At 37.3% G+C, this 20,805-nt stretch overlaps 1 protein-coding gene across 1 annotated transcript; it reads right to left on the reverse strand.

The window, feature by feature from the left end:
• Positions 1 to 15,997: 15,997 nt before the first annotated feature.
• LOC140642170 (olfactory receptor 6C68-like) lies at positions 15,998 to 16,909 on the reverse strand. Its single transcript, XM_072842661.1, has one exon. The coding sequence runs from the start codon at positions 16,907 to 16,909 to the stop codon at positions 15,998 to 16,000; it is 912 nt and encodes a 303-aa protein (XP_072698762.1).
• Between the last annotated feature and the right edge of the window lie 3,896 nt (positions 16,910 to 20,805).

Consider the following 20,805-nt stretch of genomic DNA (forward strand, 5'->3'; position numbering starts at 1 on the left):
TTAGAAACATTTGATATATGAAACACACTTTTCCACCTTTTCAAAAAAAAAAACACCAAAAAACTTCATGGGAATTACCACAGATGAAATGGCATGACTCTAATGTATTTATGTTTAAAAACAAAAAATTAAAACAAACATTTGCTTCAACGTGGATGGAACTGGAGGGTATTATGCTGAGTGAAGTAAGTCAATCGGAGAAGGACAGACATTATATGTTCTCATTCATTTGGGGAATATAAATAATAGTGAAAGGGAATATAAGGGAAGGGAGAAGAAATGTGTGGGAAATATCAGAAAGGGAGACAGAACATAAAGACTCCTAAATCTGGGGAACGAACTAGAGGTGGTGGAAGGGGAGGAGGGCGGGGGGTGGGGGTGAATGGGTGATGGGCACTGAGGGGGGCACTTGATGGGATGAGCACTGGGTGTTATTCTGTATGTTGGTAAATTGAACACCAATAAAAAATAAATTTATTAAAAAAAATCAAGTGGGGGACGGGCCCCCCGTGGAGCTCGACTAAGAGGGCTGGTGAGAGGCTCCAGGACAGGAAAGCTCACCCCCGGAAAAGTGGGAACTTAAACTCTGCACTGGATTCTTCCCAGTGGTTGATATTCGTGACTCAGCTGGATCATGCAGCCACTCTGCACAGAGCAAAATGACTAGAAGGAAGAATTCAACACAAAAAGAAGAAACAAACACAGTACTCTCTGCCACAGAGTTACAGCATATGGATTTCAATTTGATGTCAGAAAGCCAATTCAGAAGCACAATTATAAAGCTACTGGTGGCTCTGGAAAAAAGTATAAAGGATGCTAGAGACTTTGTTACCACAGAATTTAGATCTAATCAGGCCGAAATTAAAATCAATTAAATGAGATAAAATCCAAACTGGAGGTCCTAAAGGCTAGGGATACTGAGGTGGAAGAAACAGTGAGTGACATAGAAGAGAAGGTGATGATAAGGAAGAAAGCTGGGGGAAAAAAGAGGGAAAAAAAGAGACCATGAGGAAAGGCTAGGGAAAACAAGTGACAGCCTCAGAAGGAAGAAAGTACATTTAGTTGGGGTTCCAGAGAACACTGAGAGGGACAGAGGACCAGAAAGCATATTTGAACTAATCCTAGCTCAGAACTTCCCTCATTTGGGAATTGGGGATGGAAACAGGCATCCAGATCGAGGAGAAAGAGAAGTGGCCCCCAAAACAAATAAAAACCATTCAGCACCTCAACATTTAATAGTGAAACTTGCAAATTCCAAAGATAAAGAGAAGATCCTTAAAGCAGCAAGAGACAAGAGAGCCCTAACTTATATGGGGAGAGGTATTAGATTAACAGCAGACCTCTCCACAGAGACCTGGCAGGCCAAAAAGGGCTGGCAGGATATATTCAGGTACTAAATGAGAAGAACATGCTGCCAAGAACACTTTATCCAGCAAGGCTCTGTTTAAGAATAGAAGGAGAGATAAAGAGCTTCCAAGATGGGCAGAAACTGAAAGAATATGTGACCACCAAACAAGCTCTGCAAAAATATTAAGGGGGACCCTCTAAAGAAAGAGGAAGCCCAAAGAAATAATCCACAACAACAGAGACGGAACAGGCATTACAATGACACTAAATTCATATATTTCAATAGTAACTGTGAACATGAATGAGCTTAGTCATCCCAACAAAGGCGCAGGGTTTCAGACTGGATAAAAAAGCAACACCCATCTATTTCTGTCTCCAAGAGACTCATTTGGGAACTAAGAACACCTGAGCCTAAAAAAGAAAGGTGGGAAAAGCATTTACCATTCAAATTGTCCTCAAAAGAAAGCAGAGGTAGCCATTCTCATATCAGATCAATTAAAGTTTATCCCAAAGACTGTAGTAAGAGATGAAGAGGGACACTATATCATAATTAAAGGGTCTATCCAATAAGAAGACCTAACAGTCATGAATATTGATGTCCCTAATGTGGGAGCTGCCAAGTATATCAATCAATTAACAACCAAAGTAAAGATATGGATAATAATACACTAATAGTAGAAGACTTCAAAATGGCACTTTCTGCAAATGACAGATCTTCTAAGACAACACCTCCAAAAAACAAGAGCTTTAAATGATACACTGGACCAGATGGATTTCACAGATATATACAGAGCTTTGCATCGGAATTCAACTGAATACACACTCTTCTCAAGTGCCAATAGAAGTTTCTCCAGAATAGACCACATACAGGGTCACAAATCAGGTCTCAAGTGCTACCAAAAGATTAGGATTGTTCCTTGCATATTATCAGACCATAATGCTTTGAAATTTGAACTCAATCACAAGAAGAAATTTGGAAGAAATTCAAACACGTGGAGGTTAAAGAGCATCTTGCTAAAAGATGAAAGAGTCAACCAGGAAATTAGAGAAGAATTAAAAAGATTCATGGTAACTAATGAAAATGAGGATAGAACCATTCAAAATCATTGGGATACAGCAAAAGCAGTCCTGAGAGGGAAATACATCACAATACAAGCCTCCCTCAAAAAATTGGAAGAACACAAATACACAAGCAAACCTCCCATGAAGAGGAACTGGAGAATGAACAGCAGATATAAACTACACCATGCAGAAGAAGGGAGATAATAAAGATTCGAGCAGAACTCAATGAAATAGAGACCAGAACTGTGGAACTGATCAACAAAACCAGGAGTTGGTTCTTTGAAGGAATTGATAAGATAGATAACCATTATCCAGCCTTAAAAAGAAAAGAGAAAAGACTCAAATTAATAAAATCATGAAGGAAAGAGGAGAGATCACAACCAACACCAAGGAAATACAAGTGATGTTAAAAACGTATTTTGAGCACCTATATGCAAGTAAATTAGGCAATCTAGAGGAAATGGATGCATTTCTGGAAAACCACAAATTACCCAAATTGGACAGGAAGAAATAGAAAATCTGAACAGGCCAATAACCAGGGAGAAAATTAAAGCAGTCATCAAAAACTTCCCAAGACACAAAACTCCAGGGACAGAATGCTTCTCAGGGGAATTCTATCAAACGTTTAAAGAAGAAACAATACTTATTCTATTAAAGCTGTTCAGAAAGATAGAAAGAGATGGAATACTTCCAGACTAGTTCTATTAGGCCAGCATCACCATAATCCCCAAAGCAGATGAAGACTACACCAAAGGAGAAGGAGAATTATAAACCAATATCCCTGATGAATACACGTGCAAAAATTTTCACCAAGATATTAACCAATAGGATCCAACAGTACATTAAGAAGGTTATTCACCATGACCAAGTGGGATTTATCCCCGGGATGTAAGGCTGGTTCAACACTCGTAAAGCAATCAACATGATAGATCATATCAACAAGAGAAAAAACAAGAACCATATGGTGCTTCCAGTAGATGCAGAGAAAGCATTTGACAAAATACAGCATCCATTCCTGATCAAAACTCTTCAGAGTGTAGGGATAGAGAGAACAATCTTAGCATCTTAAAAGCCAAAGAATGCTAGAACTCATACAACAGTTTGGCAGTGTGGCAGGATACAAAATCGATGCCCAGAAGTCAGTGGCATTTCTATACACTATCAATGAGCCTGAAGAAAAAGAAATGAATGAGTCAATCCCATTTACAATTGGACCCCAAAGCACAAGATACCTAGGAATAAACCTAATCAAAGAGGTAAAGGATCTATACTCTAAAAACTACAGAACACTTCTGACAGGAATTGAGGAAGACACAAAGAGATGGAAAAATATTCCATGCTCATGGCTTAGAAGAATTAATATTGTGAACATGTCTATGCTACCAGTGCAATTTACAGATTCAATGCAATATCGATCAAAATACCATGGACTTTCTTCATAGTTGGAACAAATCATCTTAATATTTGTGTGGAATAAGAAAAGAGCCCAAACAGCCAGGGGTTATTGAAAAAGAAACCCAGAGCCGGGGGCATAACAATGCCGGATTTCAGGTTGTACTACAAAGCTGTGGTCATCAAGACAGTGTGGTACTGGCACAAAAACAGATACATAGATCAAAGGAACAGAATAGAGAATCCAGAAGTGGACCCTCAATCTATGGTCACTAATATTTGACAAAGCAGGAAAGACACTCCACTGGAAAAAGGACAGTCCCTTCAATCAATAGTGCTGGGAAAAACTGGACAGCTACATGCAGAAGATTGAAACTAGACCATTCTCATACAGCAGACACAAAGATAAACTCAAAATTGATGAAAGATCTACATGTGAGACAAGAATCCATCAAAATCATAGAGGAGAACCCAGGCAACACCCTGTTTGTACTTGGCCACAGCAACTTCTTGCAAGATACATCTATTACGGCAAGGGAAACAAAGCAAAAATGAATTATTGGGACTTCATCAAGATAAAAAGCTTCTGCACAGCAAAAGAAACAGTCAACAAAACTAAAATGCAACCTACAGAATGGGAGAAGAGATTTGTAAATGACTTATCAGATAAAGGACTAGTTTCCAAGATCTATAAAGAACTTATGAAACTCAACAGCAAAGAAACAAACAATCCAATCATGAAATGGGCAAAAGACATGAACAGAAATTTCACTAAAGACATACAAATGGACAACAAGCACATGAGAAACTGCTCTTCATCACTGATCATCATGGAAATACAAATCAAAACCACCATGATATCCCACCTGATACCAGTGAGAATGGGGAAAATTAACAAGGCAGGAAACAACAAATGTTGGAGAGGATGTGGAGAAAAGGGGAACCCTCTTGCACTGTTGGTGGGAATATGAACTGGTGTATCCAGTCTGGAAAACTGTGTGGAGGTTCCTCAAAGAGTTCAAAATAGAGCTACCCTACGACCCAGCAATTGCACTTCTGGGGATTTACCCCAAAGATACAGATGCAGTGAAACGCTGGGACACCTGCACCACGATATTTATAGCAGCAATGTCCACAATAGCCAAACTGTGAAGGAGCCTCGGTGTCCATCGAAAGATGAATGGACAAAGAAGATGTGGTCTATGTATCCAATGGAATATTACTCAGCCATTAGAAACGGCGAATACCCACCATTTGTTTAGACATGGATGGAACTGGAGGGTATTATGCTGAGTGAAATAAGTCAATCGGAGAAGGACAAACATTATATGGTCTCATTCATTTGAGGAATATAAATATAATAGTGAAAGGGAACCAAAGGGAAAGGCGAGAAAATGAGTGAAAACATCAGCGAGGGTGACAAAACATGAGAAACACCTAATTCTGGGAAATGAACAAGGGGTGGAATGGGAGGTGGGCGGCAGGTTGGGGTGACTGGGTGACAGGCACTCGGTGGGGGGGGACTTGGCGAGATGAGCACTGGGTGTTATGCTATATGTTGGCAAGTTGAACTCCAATTAAGGAAAAAAAAGGGAGAAAAAAATAAATTAAATTAAAAAAGAAATAATTACTAAAATAGGGGCTTGAATATTTTCAATTTTTAATCAGTGTTTCAATGTTTATTATCTCACATCAGTGAGTGAAAGCAATTCCCTTTTGAGCCACATTGCATTTCTTTGTAAACAATTTCTCTTTATTTTTAAAATCATCACATCATTCATGTTATGCTTTTGCCTTTATTTTATAATTTGAGGTTGAAAGTATAGGTGATATTGGTTTGGGGATATTTTATTCATACTGAGGTAGAAGAAGAACCACATCTAGTAGTTAGCCATTATATACTGTTAAATCCACTGGGTGATAGTCACCAACCTGAGAAATAAGTGCTGACTTAAGCTCATGGTTTGAAAACTAGAGTGCTTCCAGGGAATCTGGGGACATATTCAACATATATATTAGATTAAATTTAGAAGTGGAGAATGATTGCTTCAGTCTACCTACTTCTCTCTCATCCTTTCTCCTTATCTCTCAGGCCCTGTATGCATCACTATGTAACCTTACTCAACTCAGTATGTTATGAGCACTACTCAGTGTTCAAAATATTTTTTCTTATAGTACACAGTATTATAAGATGGAATTCAATAAATTAACTGAAAGTGACATAAAACCAATGGACTTCGGTTTATCTTTCAATAAATATTTGAAAGGAGGCTGAGATTTCTAATGGATGATGTTTTTGCAGCATGACTTTGGAGATATGAAGGGAGAAATACACACACACACGCACACACAATGGGTGTTTTTATTTCACACTTTGAGGTTGGTGGTGATATAGCTGATGTTATTTCTGGATATTTCTTATATTAGGATTCTTATTTATATATTCACTTATTTAGTATTGAAATATCTCATGTATATTCTTGGAATCTTTATAAAATAAATACATAAGCTATAACTCATATATCTTATTTTAATACAGGCAGGTGAATTTTTTTTCTTAGAGAAAAATATGGCTAAAATTTCACAAAGGGCAATATTACAAATGTTGCAAAACATATTATACTTACTTCTCTGTCAGACAATCATAATTTCTTTAATTTATTTTCTTTCTTAGTTGAAATCTTTGATAAAGATTTTCTGCACTTCTTTTCTTTTTTTTTAATTTATTTTTTATTGGTGCTCAATTTATTAACATACAGAATAACCCCCAGTGCCCGTCACCCATTCACTCCCACCCCCCGCCCTCCTCCCCTTCTACCACCCCTAGTTCGTTTCCCAGAGTTAGCAGTCTTTACGTTCTGTCTCCCTTTCTGATATTTCCCACACATTTCTTCTCCCTTCCCTTATATTCCCTTTCACTATTATTTATATTCCCCAAATGAATGAGAACATATAATGTTTGTCCTTCTCTGGCTGACTTACTTCACTCAGCATAATACCCTCCAGTTCCATCCACTTTGAAGCAAATGGTGGGTATTTGTCATTTCTGATAGCTGAGTAATATTCCATTGTATACATAAACCACATCTTCTTTATCTATTCATCTTTCGTTGGACACCGAGGCTCCTTCCACAGTTTGGCTATCGTGGCCATTGCTGCTATATACATCGGGGTGCAGGTGTCCCGGCGTTTCATTGCATTTGTATCTTTGGGGTAAATCCCCAACAGTGCAATTGCTGGGTCGTAGGGCAGGTATATTTTTAACTGTTTGAGGAACCTCCAGACAGTTTTCCACAGTGGCTGCACCAGTGCACTTCTTTTCATTTTTGTTCATGCATTCACATTTATTCTCAGAGCTTCTCTGAACATGTAGGAAACACTCTGAGGTTGGTCTGTCCAACAGATTGGATTGGCTTTCTCATGAAAGGCCTAGGATACATTATCTTGTATAATTTAATATTTAGAAGGAGAAAAAAATGATCCTCATGGCACTGTAATGCCAGAAACTCTTACCTCCTTTGAAAGAGTGGGTATTTCAATATCTCTGGAAAGGGACAGATACCAACCTTGACTTTTTTTTCAGTTTGCTCTACCTGAAAGCAAATGAATAAACAAAAGGTTCTTGGTGACAATCAAAAAGGTAAATATCAGAAGTTGTGGGTCATAATTAGTGCCAGAAGGATGAATGTTGTTAGTCTTGTATGATTTCTCATCACAGGCTTCTGACTTCAGTCCAATCTGTTTGTAAAATTAACATTAAAAATGAAAAAAGTGGCTGAATGATAAATGTGAATACACAGCCATCCTCATCTCTAAATGAGGTGTATTACATGATTGATTGAAGAAAAGTTTTCTCAAAGTTGTTTTTACTGTACTAGCGTCCTCAATTTTATAGCTCTTGTCACTTTCTCAAATTTTTTTTTATCAATTAATCTTTCATGTGAATACACTAGTTTAATGCAATTTTAGCCACAGGAGTAGAAGAGACCTATAGGTGATTTCACAGGTAGTCTAATATCCTTTCCTTGCCCAATAATTCTTCAATACTCACAAGCTGAATTAAAAATCAATGTCATCAGTTTGATGTGTTTACTTGAAGTCCTGGGTCTTTATTAAATAAAAGTATAGACATTGATCATTTTGGCAGACTCTGTGTGTTTTGCGATATAACTTCATAAATCTTAGCATGGCTATGTCTAAAGAAAATTTTTAATACAAAAAAGGCTCTTGTAAACACCCACACTCTGTTCCTATCCACTAACAATCTCTGAGTATCAAAAATGAGCCTGATTCCCACTTTTGTTCATTCTTCAGTGGAGCACAATGTTTTGATGCTAATATAACTAATATATCTCAAAGGAACTTGGTAAAAATTCAAAGGCCCAGGCTCCATCCTGCTTTAATAAGCCTTAGTGTTTAGGTACTTTATCACTCTGGGTGATTCTGAAACATATCAAAGCTTGAGAACTATTCGTCTTGAGTAATTAAGCTGTGCATACGAAAATAAGAGAACTACTATTGCTTATCATCACATTATGACTTGGTAAAGTTGAAATGCTTCTAATTGCCTTACTATCTAGGTTACTGAAATTTTAATCAGATTTAAAATAACAAATCCTTCCCTAAAGCCTCTATCACATTCACCTCACTGTTTTTGCTTCTTATTTGTCAAATCATTCTCTAAAACTTAACCAGTTCTCATCTGTTTTGTGCATCAACATTGTAATGAAAGTACTTTTGTTTTAAGATTTATTTATTTTTATCTTAGAGAGAGAGGACAATGGGAGGAGGTGCAAGAGGGACTCAAGTGGACTCTGTACTGAGCACGGAGCTGATGCAGGGCTCCATCTCATAACCTGAGATTATGACCTGAGCTGAAACCAAGAGTTGGTCACTTAATGACTGCCACCCAGGTGCTCTGAAAGTGCTTTTAGAAAGATCATCTGTATTGGCCTTTTATGTAAATAAAATGTACTCTCTTTGTTAGGCTCAACTGCATACATTTACCATTTGTCTTTTCAACAAGAGCAGTTGACTCAATGCTTGAAATTTCTGCCTAGCTGTATTTTCAGCATGCTTCCTTTTTCTCTTCATCCGGTACTATTGTTAAGTATATGGTCTCTATATATGTATTATTGTTAAATACTATTTGTTAAGTACTATTTATTTAGTATAAATATATGTTTAACCAACTACCAGTAATATATACTATGACTCTAGTATTAACATTTTACATTTATAAATATTTTTAATAGTAAATATAATAGAGAAGACCGCTTAAAAGTTCATAGTTTAAATAATACAGAAGAATCATGAATATGGGCACGCCCTATTTTATTGTGCTTCTTGGATACTGAAGGTTTTTTTTTTTTACACATTGAAGGTTTGTGGCAACCCCCCCCCTCAAGCAAGTCTAACATTACTATTTTTCCAGCAGCATTTGCGTATTTCATGCCTTTTTGGCACATTTTGATGATTCTCACTATATTTCAAGGTTTAAATTATTATCGTATTTGTTATGGTGATCTGTGACCCTTCATGTTACCTATTGTGATTGTTTTGGGGTGCCATGAGCCATGCCCATAGAAGATGGAGTATGTAATTGATAAATGTTGTGTGTGTTTTGACCACTCCACCCACTGGCCATTCCCCCATCTCTCTCCCTCTCCTCTAGCCTCCCTAGTATCTGAGACAAAATATTGAAATAGGCCAGTTACCCGCCCTACAATGGCCTTGAGGTGTTCAAGTACAAGGAAGAGTCACAGGTCTTTCACTATGAATCAAAGGTTAGAAATGATTAAACCAAGCAAGAAAGGCAGGTCCAAAGCCAAGATAAGCTGCAAGCTAAGCCTCTTGCACCAAACATTTAGTCAAGGTGTGATTGCAAAGGAAAAGTTCTTGAAGGAACTTAAGAATTATGTTGAATCTACTCTGTCTGTGCTCTAAAAATGGAACAACAAAGCCTGGATGACAGCACAAAGTGTTTACAACATAGTTTGCTGAATATTTTGAACCTACTATTGAGACCTGGTGCTCCAAAAAAAAAAAAAAAAGATTCCTTTCAAAATATTACTACTTGTTGACAGTGCATCTGGTCACTCAAGAGCTCTGATGGAGATTTACAATAAGATTAATGTTATTTTCATGCCTACTACCACAACATCCATTTTGCACCCATGAATCATGGAGTAATTTTAACTTTCTAGTCTTATTATTTAAGAAATACATCTCATAAGGCTTGAGATGCCATATAAAATGATTCTTCTTCTGATGGACCTGGGCAAATTGAAAACCATCTGGAAAGGATTCACCATTCTAGATGCCATTAAGAACATTTGTGATTCATGGGAAGAGGTCAAAATAGCAACATGAACAAGAGTTTGGATAAAGTTGATTCTGATCCTAATATAGGTCTTTGAGGGCTATGAGACTTCAACGGAGGCAGTAACTATAGTTGTGGAAGTAATAAGAGAACAAGAATTAGAAGTAGAGCCTGCAGATGTAACTAAGGTGCTACAATCTCACTAATGGATGAAAAGTTGTTCCTATGCATGAGTAAAGAAACTGGTTTCTTGAGACGGCATCAACTCTTGGCAAAGATGCTGTGGAGATAGTTGAAATGATAACAAAGGATTTAGAATATTACATAAACTTAGTTGATAAAGCAGTGGCAGACTTTGAGAGGACTGACTCTAGTTTTGAAAGTTATATTGTGGGTAAAGTGCTATCACGCAGCATCACTCAAAACAGAATTGTTTGTGAAAAGAATTACTTGATGTGGCAAACTTCACTGTTGTCTTATCTTAAGGAATTGTGCAACCATTAGCAACCACCATTCATCAGTTAGCAACTATCCACATTAAGGAAAAACCCTCTACCAGCAAAAAGATTATAACTCATTGCTTTTTATTAAAGCAATAAAATGTTTTATTTATTTATTCATTTATTTATTTAAAATTTTAAGGATTTATTTATTTATTTATTTATTTATTTGAGAGAGAGAGAGCTGGGGGGAGGAGCAGAGGGAGAGAGAGAGAGAATCTCAAGCAGACTCCTCACTGAACAGACGCCCCACTTAAAATTTTAAGGATTTATTTATTTATTTATTTATTTATTTATTTATTTATTTGAGAGAGAGAGAGAGCTGGGGGGAGGAGCAGAGGGAGAAAGAGAGAGAATCTCCAGCAGACTCCCCACTGAACAGACTCCCCACTTAAAATTTTAAGGATTTATTTATTTATTTATTTATTTATTTGAGAGAGAGAGAGAGAGAGCTGGGGGGAGGAGTAGAGGGAGAGAGAGAGAGAATCTCAAGCAGACTTCCCACTGAACAGAGCCCAATGTGGGGCTCAATCCCACAACCCTGAGATCATGACCTGACCTGAAATCAAGAGTCAGACACTTTAAAGCCTGAGGCTCCCAAGTGCCCTTATTTATTTATTAAAAGATATTTTTATTTGAGTATAGATCACACACAATATTACATTCGTTTGATGTACAACATAGTAATTCAGTTATTTGAAATTCTTTGCATCAACAAATATTATATATTTGGTTGTTTCTCTGATCTGACTACTTACATATCAGCTAACAGGTATTTCCTATCTTCAATCGTTACATACTTTGTCTTTTTCCAACATTACTGAATTAAAAAGCATTTGCTTTAGAGGCCTCAGTTAGATGGTTACATGAAATTTCACTTGGTTGCTTTAAAATGTTTTCTTATTAATAATTAAGACAGGCAAGTATCAGCTCCCACTTTGTACCTAGTCCCATAGTTTAGCCTAAAGAATATATAAAAGCAAAATGAGAGTAAGAACAGGTTACATGGTTTGTCTAAAAGTTAATTGCAGCTCCCCGACACCTGATTAAGAGACACAAAGGGACAACACAACATTTCCAATGGTGGTATAGAAAGGACTTGTTTCTTTCTTTCTTTTTAGATTTTACTTATTTATTCATGAGAGACAAACACAAAGAGAGAGGCAGAGACATAGGCAGAAGGAGAAGCAGGCTCCATACCAGGAGCCCGACTCAGGACTCGATCCCAGGACCCCAGGATCACGCCCTGGGCTGAAGGTGGCGCTAAACCACTGAGTCATCCAGCCTGCCCAGAAAGGAATTGTTTCTGATGCCCAGACATATACACTCAATTCCCATCACCACAATCACAGATAAGCACCTCATTCTGAGCACCTCATTCAGCTTGTATGTACTGAAGATGGTATCTCTTCTTCAAAAAATACCACCATTTTCTCCCAGTCCTTAATATTTCACATTATTTAAGAACATGAGACTGATATTGATATTAAGATACAGAGATTAAAAATTGAGCTTACATTAAATTGTGAATGACTCTTACAGAGCAGGGTCACTCACTGATAAAATGACAGCAAATAAATCTTTCAATGGAGATAAAATTTACACATTTTATGCATAGATTTTGTTTACTTATTTATTTTTGTATAGTTTTTGCTTAAAATGAGGGTGAGATTGTGGCAGAGGATGCTTAGAAGTGTCTCTCCAAATGCTATGACACGTAGATGATCTTCATTGTATTGATACATAAAAACAGATTGGCAGTGACTCATAGATTTATCACTCATACTGAAAAGCCACACTTCATAAATGGTTGTGGAAACCTTTCATAAATTATTAAAATAACACACGGTATCTGTTATTTTGTTTTAGACACTTTCCTCAGAGAAAACATGATTCTGGAGTTCATAAAAGGGGAAAAAATGACCAAAAATATACTTTTCTGATAATCATGATCTCAGATGCTTACTGAACCCCAAGTTACAAAGGGTAAAAAATCATCCAGGAATTTCTTATCATGGAGATAGTTTAGTGGCCTCTGATAGCTCATTCTGGGAATACAGATCCACACAGAGAGCAATTGCAGTTTTCACTCATGGCCCAACATCCACACAAGATGAAAATTTTCAGCAGAAACCCTGCCTTCTTGTGAGCCCAGGAAACATTTTCTTTATCCTGTTAACTACAAAGCTTGTACTAGTTTTTGTTTGTTTGTTTTTTGTTTTTGTTTTTTTGCTTATACTAGTTTAAATGAGTAGATTAAGATCTCTGTTTCTGTAAAAATTAGCATTCTGATATCTCTAGTACAGGAAAATATTTCAAAATTGACAAAATTGACCCAATTTTCATTTAAGTGAAATAAACACATAATGTCCTTGGTGGTTCTGTCCTTTACATTACTAATGAGTCTCTTGTGTAAGACTTTGGGAATATAGAGTGGAACAAACAATACTGGGGGAAATGTCCTGAGACACATAAAAATAACACTGACATCAGAAGTAGACCAAGTACACAATAATAAGTACAAGGTTACAGGGGAAAAGGAGAAACTTTCTTTTCTTTCATTTCAACATCATTTTAAGTAATTGTAATATGATAGGGACAATTTTTCTAATTTGTTAATGTTGTAAAATATATAATTAATGCTTAGTATAAATATAACTATTCACGTAATAAGAAAGAAGAAATCTTTTAACAAGAGAAAAGACAACGCAATTTCTGTTGGTGATTTCATGGGCCTTTGTATTTCTGTTTTTATTATTAACTGATTATTTTTTGTATGCATTTGTCTGTATTTTTTAGGAATAATTGTCAAATAAAATTGTATATAATGACTTAAAGAGGATTTAATGCACATATACATTGTGAGACGACTACCACAATCAAGTTAATTAACACTTCCATCACGTAACATGTATATAATTTTTTATTTTGTGGTGAGAATGTTTAAGATCTCTCAGCCAATTTCAAGTACATGATTTGTATTTCAACTATTATCCAACTGTACTTAGAGCCTCACAGCTTATTCATTCCCTTTAAAATAAATACGTTGAATTCTATTTCACATAACTCATAGATTTCCATTTCTTTGGTCTCAGTAATTGGAAAATTATTGTGCTCTCTGATGATGTCATCTTGCTTTTCCTTTCCATCTTTCTACTGGCTTTGCGCTGATGTCTACAAATTTGAGGGAGCAGTTGCCTCTTGGAGTCTTTTAAGATGGGCTTTGTTGTGAACAGACTTGCATCTCCAAATGACTGGGAAGGTCCCCGCTGGGTGGGGTGTACTGTTTCCACTACCAGGGAGGGTACAGTCATTCCCCCGTGGGCTGAGCACAGAGCAGTGCAGTCTAGTCATAGCTGCACCTTAGGTCCCAGGGTGTGAGGTGCAGACAGGTAACAGCCTTGCCTTAGCAGTGGTGGGTCAAAGCTGTGACCAAGGACCTTAATTAATGACAGACCTTCAGAGAAATACACTTTCAAAGAGTAAGACAAAAAAAGATCAATTATTAGGATGTCGCTGAAGAATTACCAGTGAAATATCAATCATAATGTGTGAGAAAACTACTTTAGCTCAATATGCACATCTTAAAATGCTCACTCAGATTTATTCAACTTATCCTAGCTTGTAAGAGTTTCAAGTATAGTGACCATTGTGTTTTAGAATGGCAAATCTTTATATAGGGGGCTAAAATTTACTCCCTCAGTTAAGCTTAGGGAATCTGAAAGAGATTGAGGGACTGACATCTACTTACACAACCCCTTGTAGAGTATTTTGAAGATATATTTCTGATACAGTTACATTACTCCTACCAATGTACATGAAAGGTCAAGAAAAGCAAAATATTACATAGACATAATATATTCTATAATGCCTCCATGCAATGGACTCTATGAAAATTGTAAAGGGCAATTTAAACACTGTTTATTCAAAAAAAGTGATTGAAAAAGTCTACAATTTTATTTAAATAATTGTCTCCTCACAGTGAATATGAAAGGAAGTAATTTAAGCACTTAGCTCGAGATGTTTATAGGACCAGAAGATGTGAAAGGGAGGTGGGTACTATTATAACTTACAAGTTTGTATACATTGTTTGTAGTACTATTTACCTCATATGGTTGTTTTGGGCTATATTTGAATTTATGGGTATCTGAGGAGGAAGATGACAATAGTCAAGATATAATTTCCTTAGTATTAAATTTAACAGTATATACTTCTAATAATACTTTCATCCATTTAGCCACAATAGATGTAACTGTGAATGTAGTCTCCTTACTACATAGCAGGGATAGTTCTGCAATATTTTACCTGTCAAATCTGGTGACAACTGAGTTGAGTGAGGCAGAGAAGAAGCTTTATCAAGTTTGCTGTGGTTGGGGATCCCTGGGTGGCTCAGCGGTTTAGCGCCTGCCTTCGGCCCAGGGCGTGATCCTGGAGACCCGGGATTGAGGCCCACATCAGGCTCCCTGCATGGAGCATGCTTCTCCCTCTGCCTGTGTTTCTGCCTCTGTGTGTGTGTGTGTGTGTGTGTGTGTGTGTGTGTGTGTGTGCGTGTGTGTGTGTGTGTGTTTGTGTGTGTGTGTCTTTCATGAATACATTTAAAATCTTAAAACAAAAAGTTTGCTGTGGTTGCCTGTGCTTTGGATGAATACTATAGCTGAGATGGAAAATCAACGTCATGGGATCCCTGGGTGGCGCAGCGGTTTGGCGCCTGCCTTTGGCCCAGGGCGCGATCCTGGAGACCCGGGATCAAGTCCCACGTCGGGCTCCCGGTGCATGGAGCCTGTTCCTCCCTCTGCCTGTGTCTCTGCCGCGCTCTCTCTCTCTCTGTGACTATCATAAATAAATAAAAAATTAAAAAAAAAAAAAAAGAAAAAAGAAAATCAACGTCATTCATCACCAGTCTGAAGCTTACAAAGTCATTGAAACCTGGGCATCTGATTGGTAGGTGGGAAAAAAGAGGGCTGGTGAATCACATATTAGATGTTTTATAGGCCTGGTATAAAAATGGTGCACATCACTTCCACAACCATTCTGTTAACTATAACATAGGCTACATAGTCAAACCTAACAGTGTAGAAATATGCCAACACCCCTACCCCCTAACCCAAAAACGTGGTTTCCTGTGTTTCCAGTGATAACAAGCAACATATTTAGCAAATATCAATTTCTGTCATAATTTAAGAGTAAATATACACAGAGTTTAATTTTAGTGGAGAATAAACAGTGGAATAGGGTTCACATTAAGCTGCTTAAAAAGAAAGTGAGAGTGTCAGTATGACTGGAGAAGCTTCAGGTTTTGTGCCTTTCCATCCTTCCTTTCAGTTAGATTCATTGACTCATTTCTCCTTTACATCTTTGATAGGAATGCAATTTTTTAAATTGAATCATGAAAAGCTTTCTTCACTTGCTTGTTTCTCAGTGTGTAAATAAAGGGATTCAACATTGGTGAGATAGAAGTAATAAGGAGTGAAATCCCTTTATTAATAGCTACCTCATCCTTGGCTGAAGGTTTGACATAAATGAAGATACAGCTACCATAAGTAATGGAAACAACAATCATGTGGGAAGAACAAGTGGAAAAGACCTTTTTCCTTTGCTGAGCAGAGGGAAACCTTAGAATGGTCCCGATAATATAAATGTAAGAAAGAACTACACACATGAGGGTGATGATGAATGTCAACACAGCACAGACTATAACCATCTGTTCTTTCAACCATGTGTCTGAGCAAGAGATCTTCAGGATAGGAGATGCATCACAACAAAAATGATCAATCATGTTTGAATCACAGAATTCCAGGCCCAAACCTAGACTAATTGGTGGGAGAATGATGATCAGTGCTGCTACCCAACAGAAGACGATGAAGTTCTTGCAGACTCTTCTGCTCATGATGGTCATGTAATGCAGGGGTTTGCAGATGGCCACATAGGGATCATAGGACATAGTGGCCAAGAGAAAAAATTCTGTTACTGCAAAGAGGTCTGTAAACAACAGTTGACTGACACAAGCATGATAGGTAATGGATTTGTCCCCCAATGATATGCTATATAAAAATCTGGGGACACAAGCAGTTGTGAATGAAATTTCTAGGAAGGAGAAATTTTGGAAGAAAAGATACATTGGTGTTTTAAGGTGGGAATCAATCAGAGTGAGGATGATGATGGTTAGGTTTCCAGATACATTCAACATGTAGGAAAGAAACAGAAACATAAAAAGCAAAATTTTTAGTTGAGGGTCCTCTGTGAGTCCCAGCAAGATGAAAGTTGTTAGTGCCGTTTGGTTTCTCATCCTTGACTATTGTCTTTTGCCCAATCTGCTTGAAACAATAAGGGAGACTATATGAAGAACTCAAACTCCTGGCCAGCTTCTAACTTCAAGTAAATCTGAGTGATTCCTATATAACTGGTTATTGGAGAACTTACCACAAAACGCATGACGATAAATACCTCTTTGTATCACACAAACTGACTCTTCACATTTGAATCACCTATGTCCTACTCCTGCTTCTAATAAATCTACAACTTATCGTCTTATAAACATCATTGAAAAAGAGTCCTATCTTCATAAGTTGCTTTTGAATCAACAATTCTGCCCTCCTCAAATTTTCTATGTGTAGACATGTTTCTAGCAGAGAAAACTAAGAAAAATTAACAATGGTATTTGGTAAGATAATTCCAGTATTAAAGTTTACATGTGTATTAGTTATTAAAAAGGCAATGAACACTTATCACATAGGTTATCCTGTGTCAGCTTATATAGTTCATTTTCTTGGGAGTTTAAGACATTTTTGTTGGGGAAAAATACATTTTTATTGGATGTATTTTTTAAAGATTCATTTAAATGTGTTAGCAGTCCAATTTTTTCCAGCTTTTCACCATATGACTTTTACTTCAAACTTACACATTTAATATTGTAATATTTACATTTGGTTGTATTTTCTTTCTACTTTTAGAATAGAATATCTATATGATATATTTCGATGCTTCCTTGAATATCCTTGTGCTAAGAAGAATTTCTCCCCAGCTTGCAAGCTGAGATCTGGGATTGTACTGTCTCACTCAGTACTTTCTTATAGATTTCTTTCTTTTTTTTTTTTTTTAAAGATTTTATTTATTTATTCATGATAGTCACAGAGAGAGAGAGAGAGGCAGAGACACAGGCAGAGGGAGAAGTAGGCTCCATGCACCGGGAGCCCGACGTGGGATTCGATCCCGGGTCTCCAGGATCGCGCCCTGGGCCAAAGGCAGGCGCCAAACCGCTGCGCCACCCAGGGATCCCTCTTATAGATTTCTTTAGTAGTAAAATACTCTAATTGGCTGCTACCGTTTCCTATTCTCCAGATCTTGAGAACTTCCCGCTCTGCCTTTTCCCATCAAAGGGTTCTCAGTAAGGATAGATTCTTGATATTAAAATTCTAAACTGAATTTCCATTTGACAATGGAAACACATTTGACAATGACATATTGCTCCTTGTGTGTATTGCATAGCAATGTGTTGGATTAAAAATTTATTACAGAGAAGTAAGGGAACATTAGGAGTATGTTTATAGAGTTGAAGAGTCAAATCCTTGGTTTTTGTTTGTTTTTGGCTAGCTTTGTTTCACTTTGAATATAGTCGACCATCTTATTATAAATAACATTTAGCAATATCAGATTTAAGAAGTTTTAGCTATTTCTTTTTTTTTAATTATACATAATTTTTATTTTTTTATTTTTTTTTAATTTATTTTTTATTGGTGTTCAATTTACTAACATACACAATAACACCCAGTGCCCGTCACCCATTCACTCCCACGCCCCGCCCTCCTCCCCTTCTACCACCCCTAGTTCGTTTCCCAGAGTTAGCAGTCTTTACGTTCTGTCTCCCTTTCTGATATTTCCCACACATTTCTTTTCCCTTCCCTTATATTCCCTTTCACTATTATTTATATTCCCCAAATGAATGAGAACATATAATGTTTGTCCTTCTCCGACTGACTTACTTCACTCAGCGTAATACCCTCCAGTTCCATCCACGTTGAAGCAAATGGTGGGTATTTGTCATTTCTAATAGCTGAGTAATATTCCATTGTATACATAAACCACATCTTCTTTATCCATTCATCTTTCGTTGGACACCGAGGCTCCTTCCACAGTTTGGCTATCATGGCCATTGCTGCTATAAACATCGGGGTGCAGGTGTCCCGGCGTTTCATTGCATTTCTATCTTTGGGGTAAATCCCCAACAGTGCAATTGCTGGGTCGTAGGGCAGGTATATTTTTAACTGTTTGAGGAACCTCCAGACAGTTTTCCACAGTGGCTGCACCAGTTCACATTCCCACCAACAGTGTAAGAGGGTTCCCTTTTCTCCGCATCCTCTCCAACATTTGTGGTTTCCTGCCTTGTTAATTTTCCCCATTCTCACTGGTGTGAGGTGGTATCTCATTGTAGTTTTGATTTGTATTTCCCTGATGGCAAGTGATGCAGAACATTTTCTCATGTGCATGTTGGCCATGTCTATGTCTTCCTCTGTGAGATTTCTGTTCATGTCTTTTGCCCATTTCATGATTGGATTGTTTGTTTCTTTGGTGTTGAGTTTAATAAGTTCTTTATAGATCTTGGAAACTAGCCCTTTATCTGATATGTCATTTGCAAATATCTTCTCCCATTCTGTAGGTTGTCTTTGAGTTTTGTTGACTGTATCCTTTGCTGTGCAAAAGCTTCTTATCTTGATGAAGTCCCAATAGTTCATTTTTGCTTTTGTTTCTTTTGCCTTCGTGGATGTATCTTGCAAGAAGTTACTATGGCCGAGTTCAAAAAGGGTGTTGCCTGTGTTCTTCTCTAGGATTTTGATGGAATCTTGTCTCACATTTAGATCTTTCATCCATTTTGAGTTTATCTTTGTGTATGGTGAAAGAGAGTGGTCTAGTTTCATTCTTCTGCATGTAGATTTCCAATTTTCCCAGCACCATTTATTGAAGAGACTGTCTTTCTTCCAATGGATAGTCTTTCCTCCTTTATCGAATATTAGTTGCCCATAAAGTTCAGGGTCCACTTCTGGATTCTCTATTCTGTTCCACTGATCTATGTGTCTGTTTTTGTGCCAGTACCACACTGTCTTGATGACCACAGCTTTGTAGTACAACCTGAAATCTGGCATTGTGATGACCCCAGATATGGTTTTCTTTTTTAAAATTCCCCTGGCTATTCGGGGTCTTTTCTGATTCCACACAAATCTTAAAATAATTTGTTCTAACTCTCTGAAGAAAGTCCATGGTATTTTGATAGGGATTGCATTAAACGTGTATATTGCCCTGGGTAACATTGACATTTTCACAATATTAATTCTGCCAATCCATGAGCATGGAATATTTTTCCATCTCTTTGTTTCCTCCTCAATTTCTTTCAGAAGTGTTCTATAGTTTTGAGGGTATAGATCCTTTACCTCTTTGGTTAGGTTTATTCCTAGGTATCTTATGCTTTTGGGTGCAATTGTAAATGGGATTGACTCCTTAATTTCTCTTTCTTCAGTCTCATTGTTAGTGTATAGAAATGCCACTGACTTCTGGGCATTGATTTTGTATCCTGCCACGCTACCGAATTGCTGTATGAGTTCTAGCAATCTTGGGGTGGAGACTTTTGGGTTTTCTATGTAGAGTATCATGTCATCGGCGAAGAGGGAGAGTTTGACTTCTTCTTTGCCAATTTGAATGCCTTTAATGTCTTTTTGTTGTCTGATTGCTGAGGCTAGGACTTCCAGTACTATGTTGAACAGCAGTGGTGAGAGTGGACATCCCTGTCTTGTTCCTGATCTTAGGGGAAAGGCTCCTAGTGCTTCCCCATTGAGAATGATATTTGCTGTGGGCTTTTCATAGATGGCTTTTAAGATGTCGAGGAATGTTCCCTCTATCCCTACACTCTGAAGAGTTTTGATCAGGAATGGATGCTGTATTTTGTCAAATGCTTTCTCTGCATCCAATGAGAGGATCATATGGTTCTTGGTTTTTCTCTTGCTGATATGATGAATCACATTGATTGTTTTACGGGTGTTGAACCAGCCTTGTGTCCCAGGGATAAATCCTACTTGGTCATAATATTTTGATTCTTTGTTCACTTTAATTCACATTTTGTTGATTGCTAATGATATACAACAATTTTTCAAAAGTTTACTGCACTTTATGCTTTATTTATGACCATAAAATTGC

Source organism: Canis lupus, chromosome 11 (genome assembly GCF_048164855.1).
Source record: "Canis lupus baileyi chromosome 11, mCanLup2.hap1, whole genome shotgun sequence".
Taxonomy (NCBI): domain Eukaryota; kingdom Metazoa; phylum Chordata; class Mammalia; order Carnivora; family Canidae; genus Canis; species Canis lupus.

Excerpts from the sequence above, each read along its gene's own strand:
- LOC140642170 (XM_072842661.1), bottom strand. The coding sequence starts at position 16,909 with ATGAGAAACCAAACGGCACTAACAACTTTCATCTTGCTGGGACTCACA.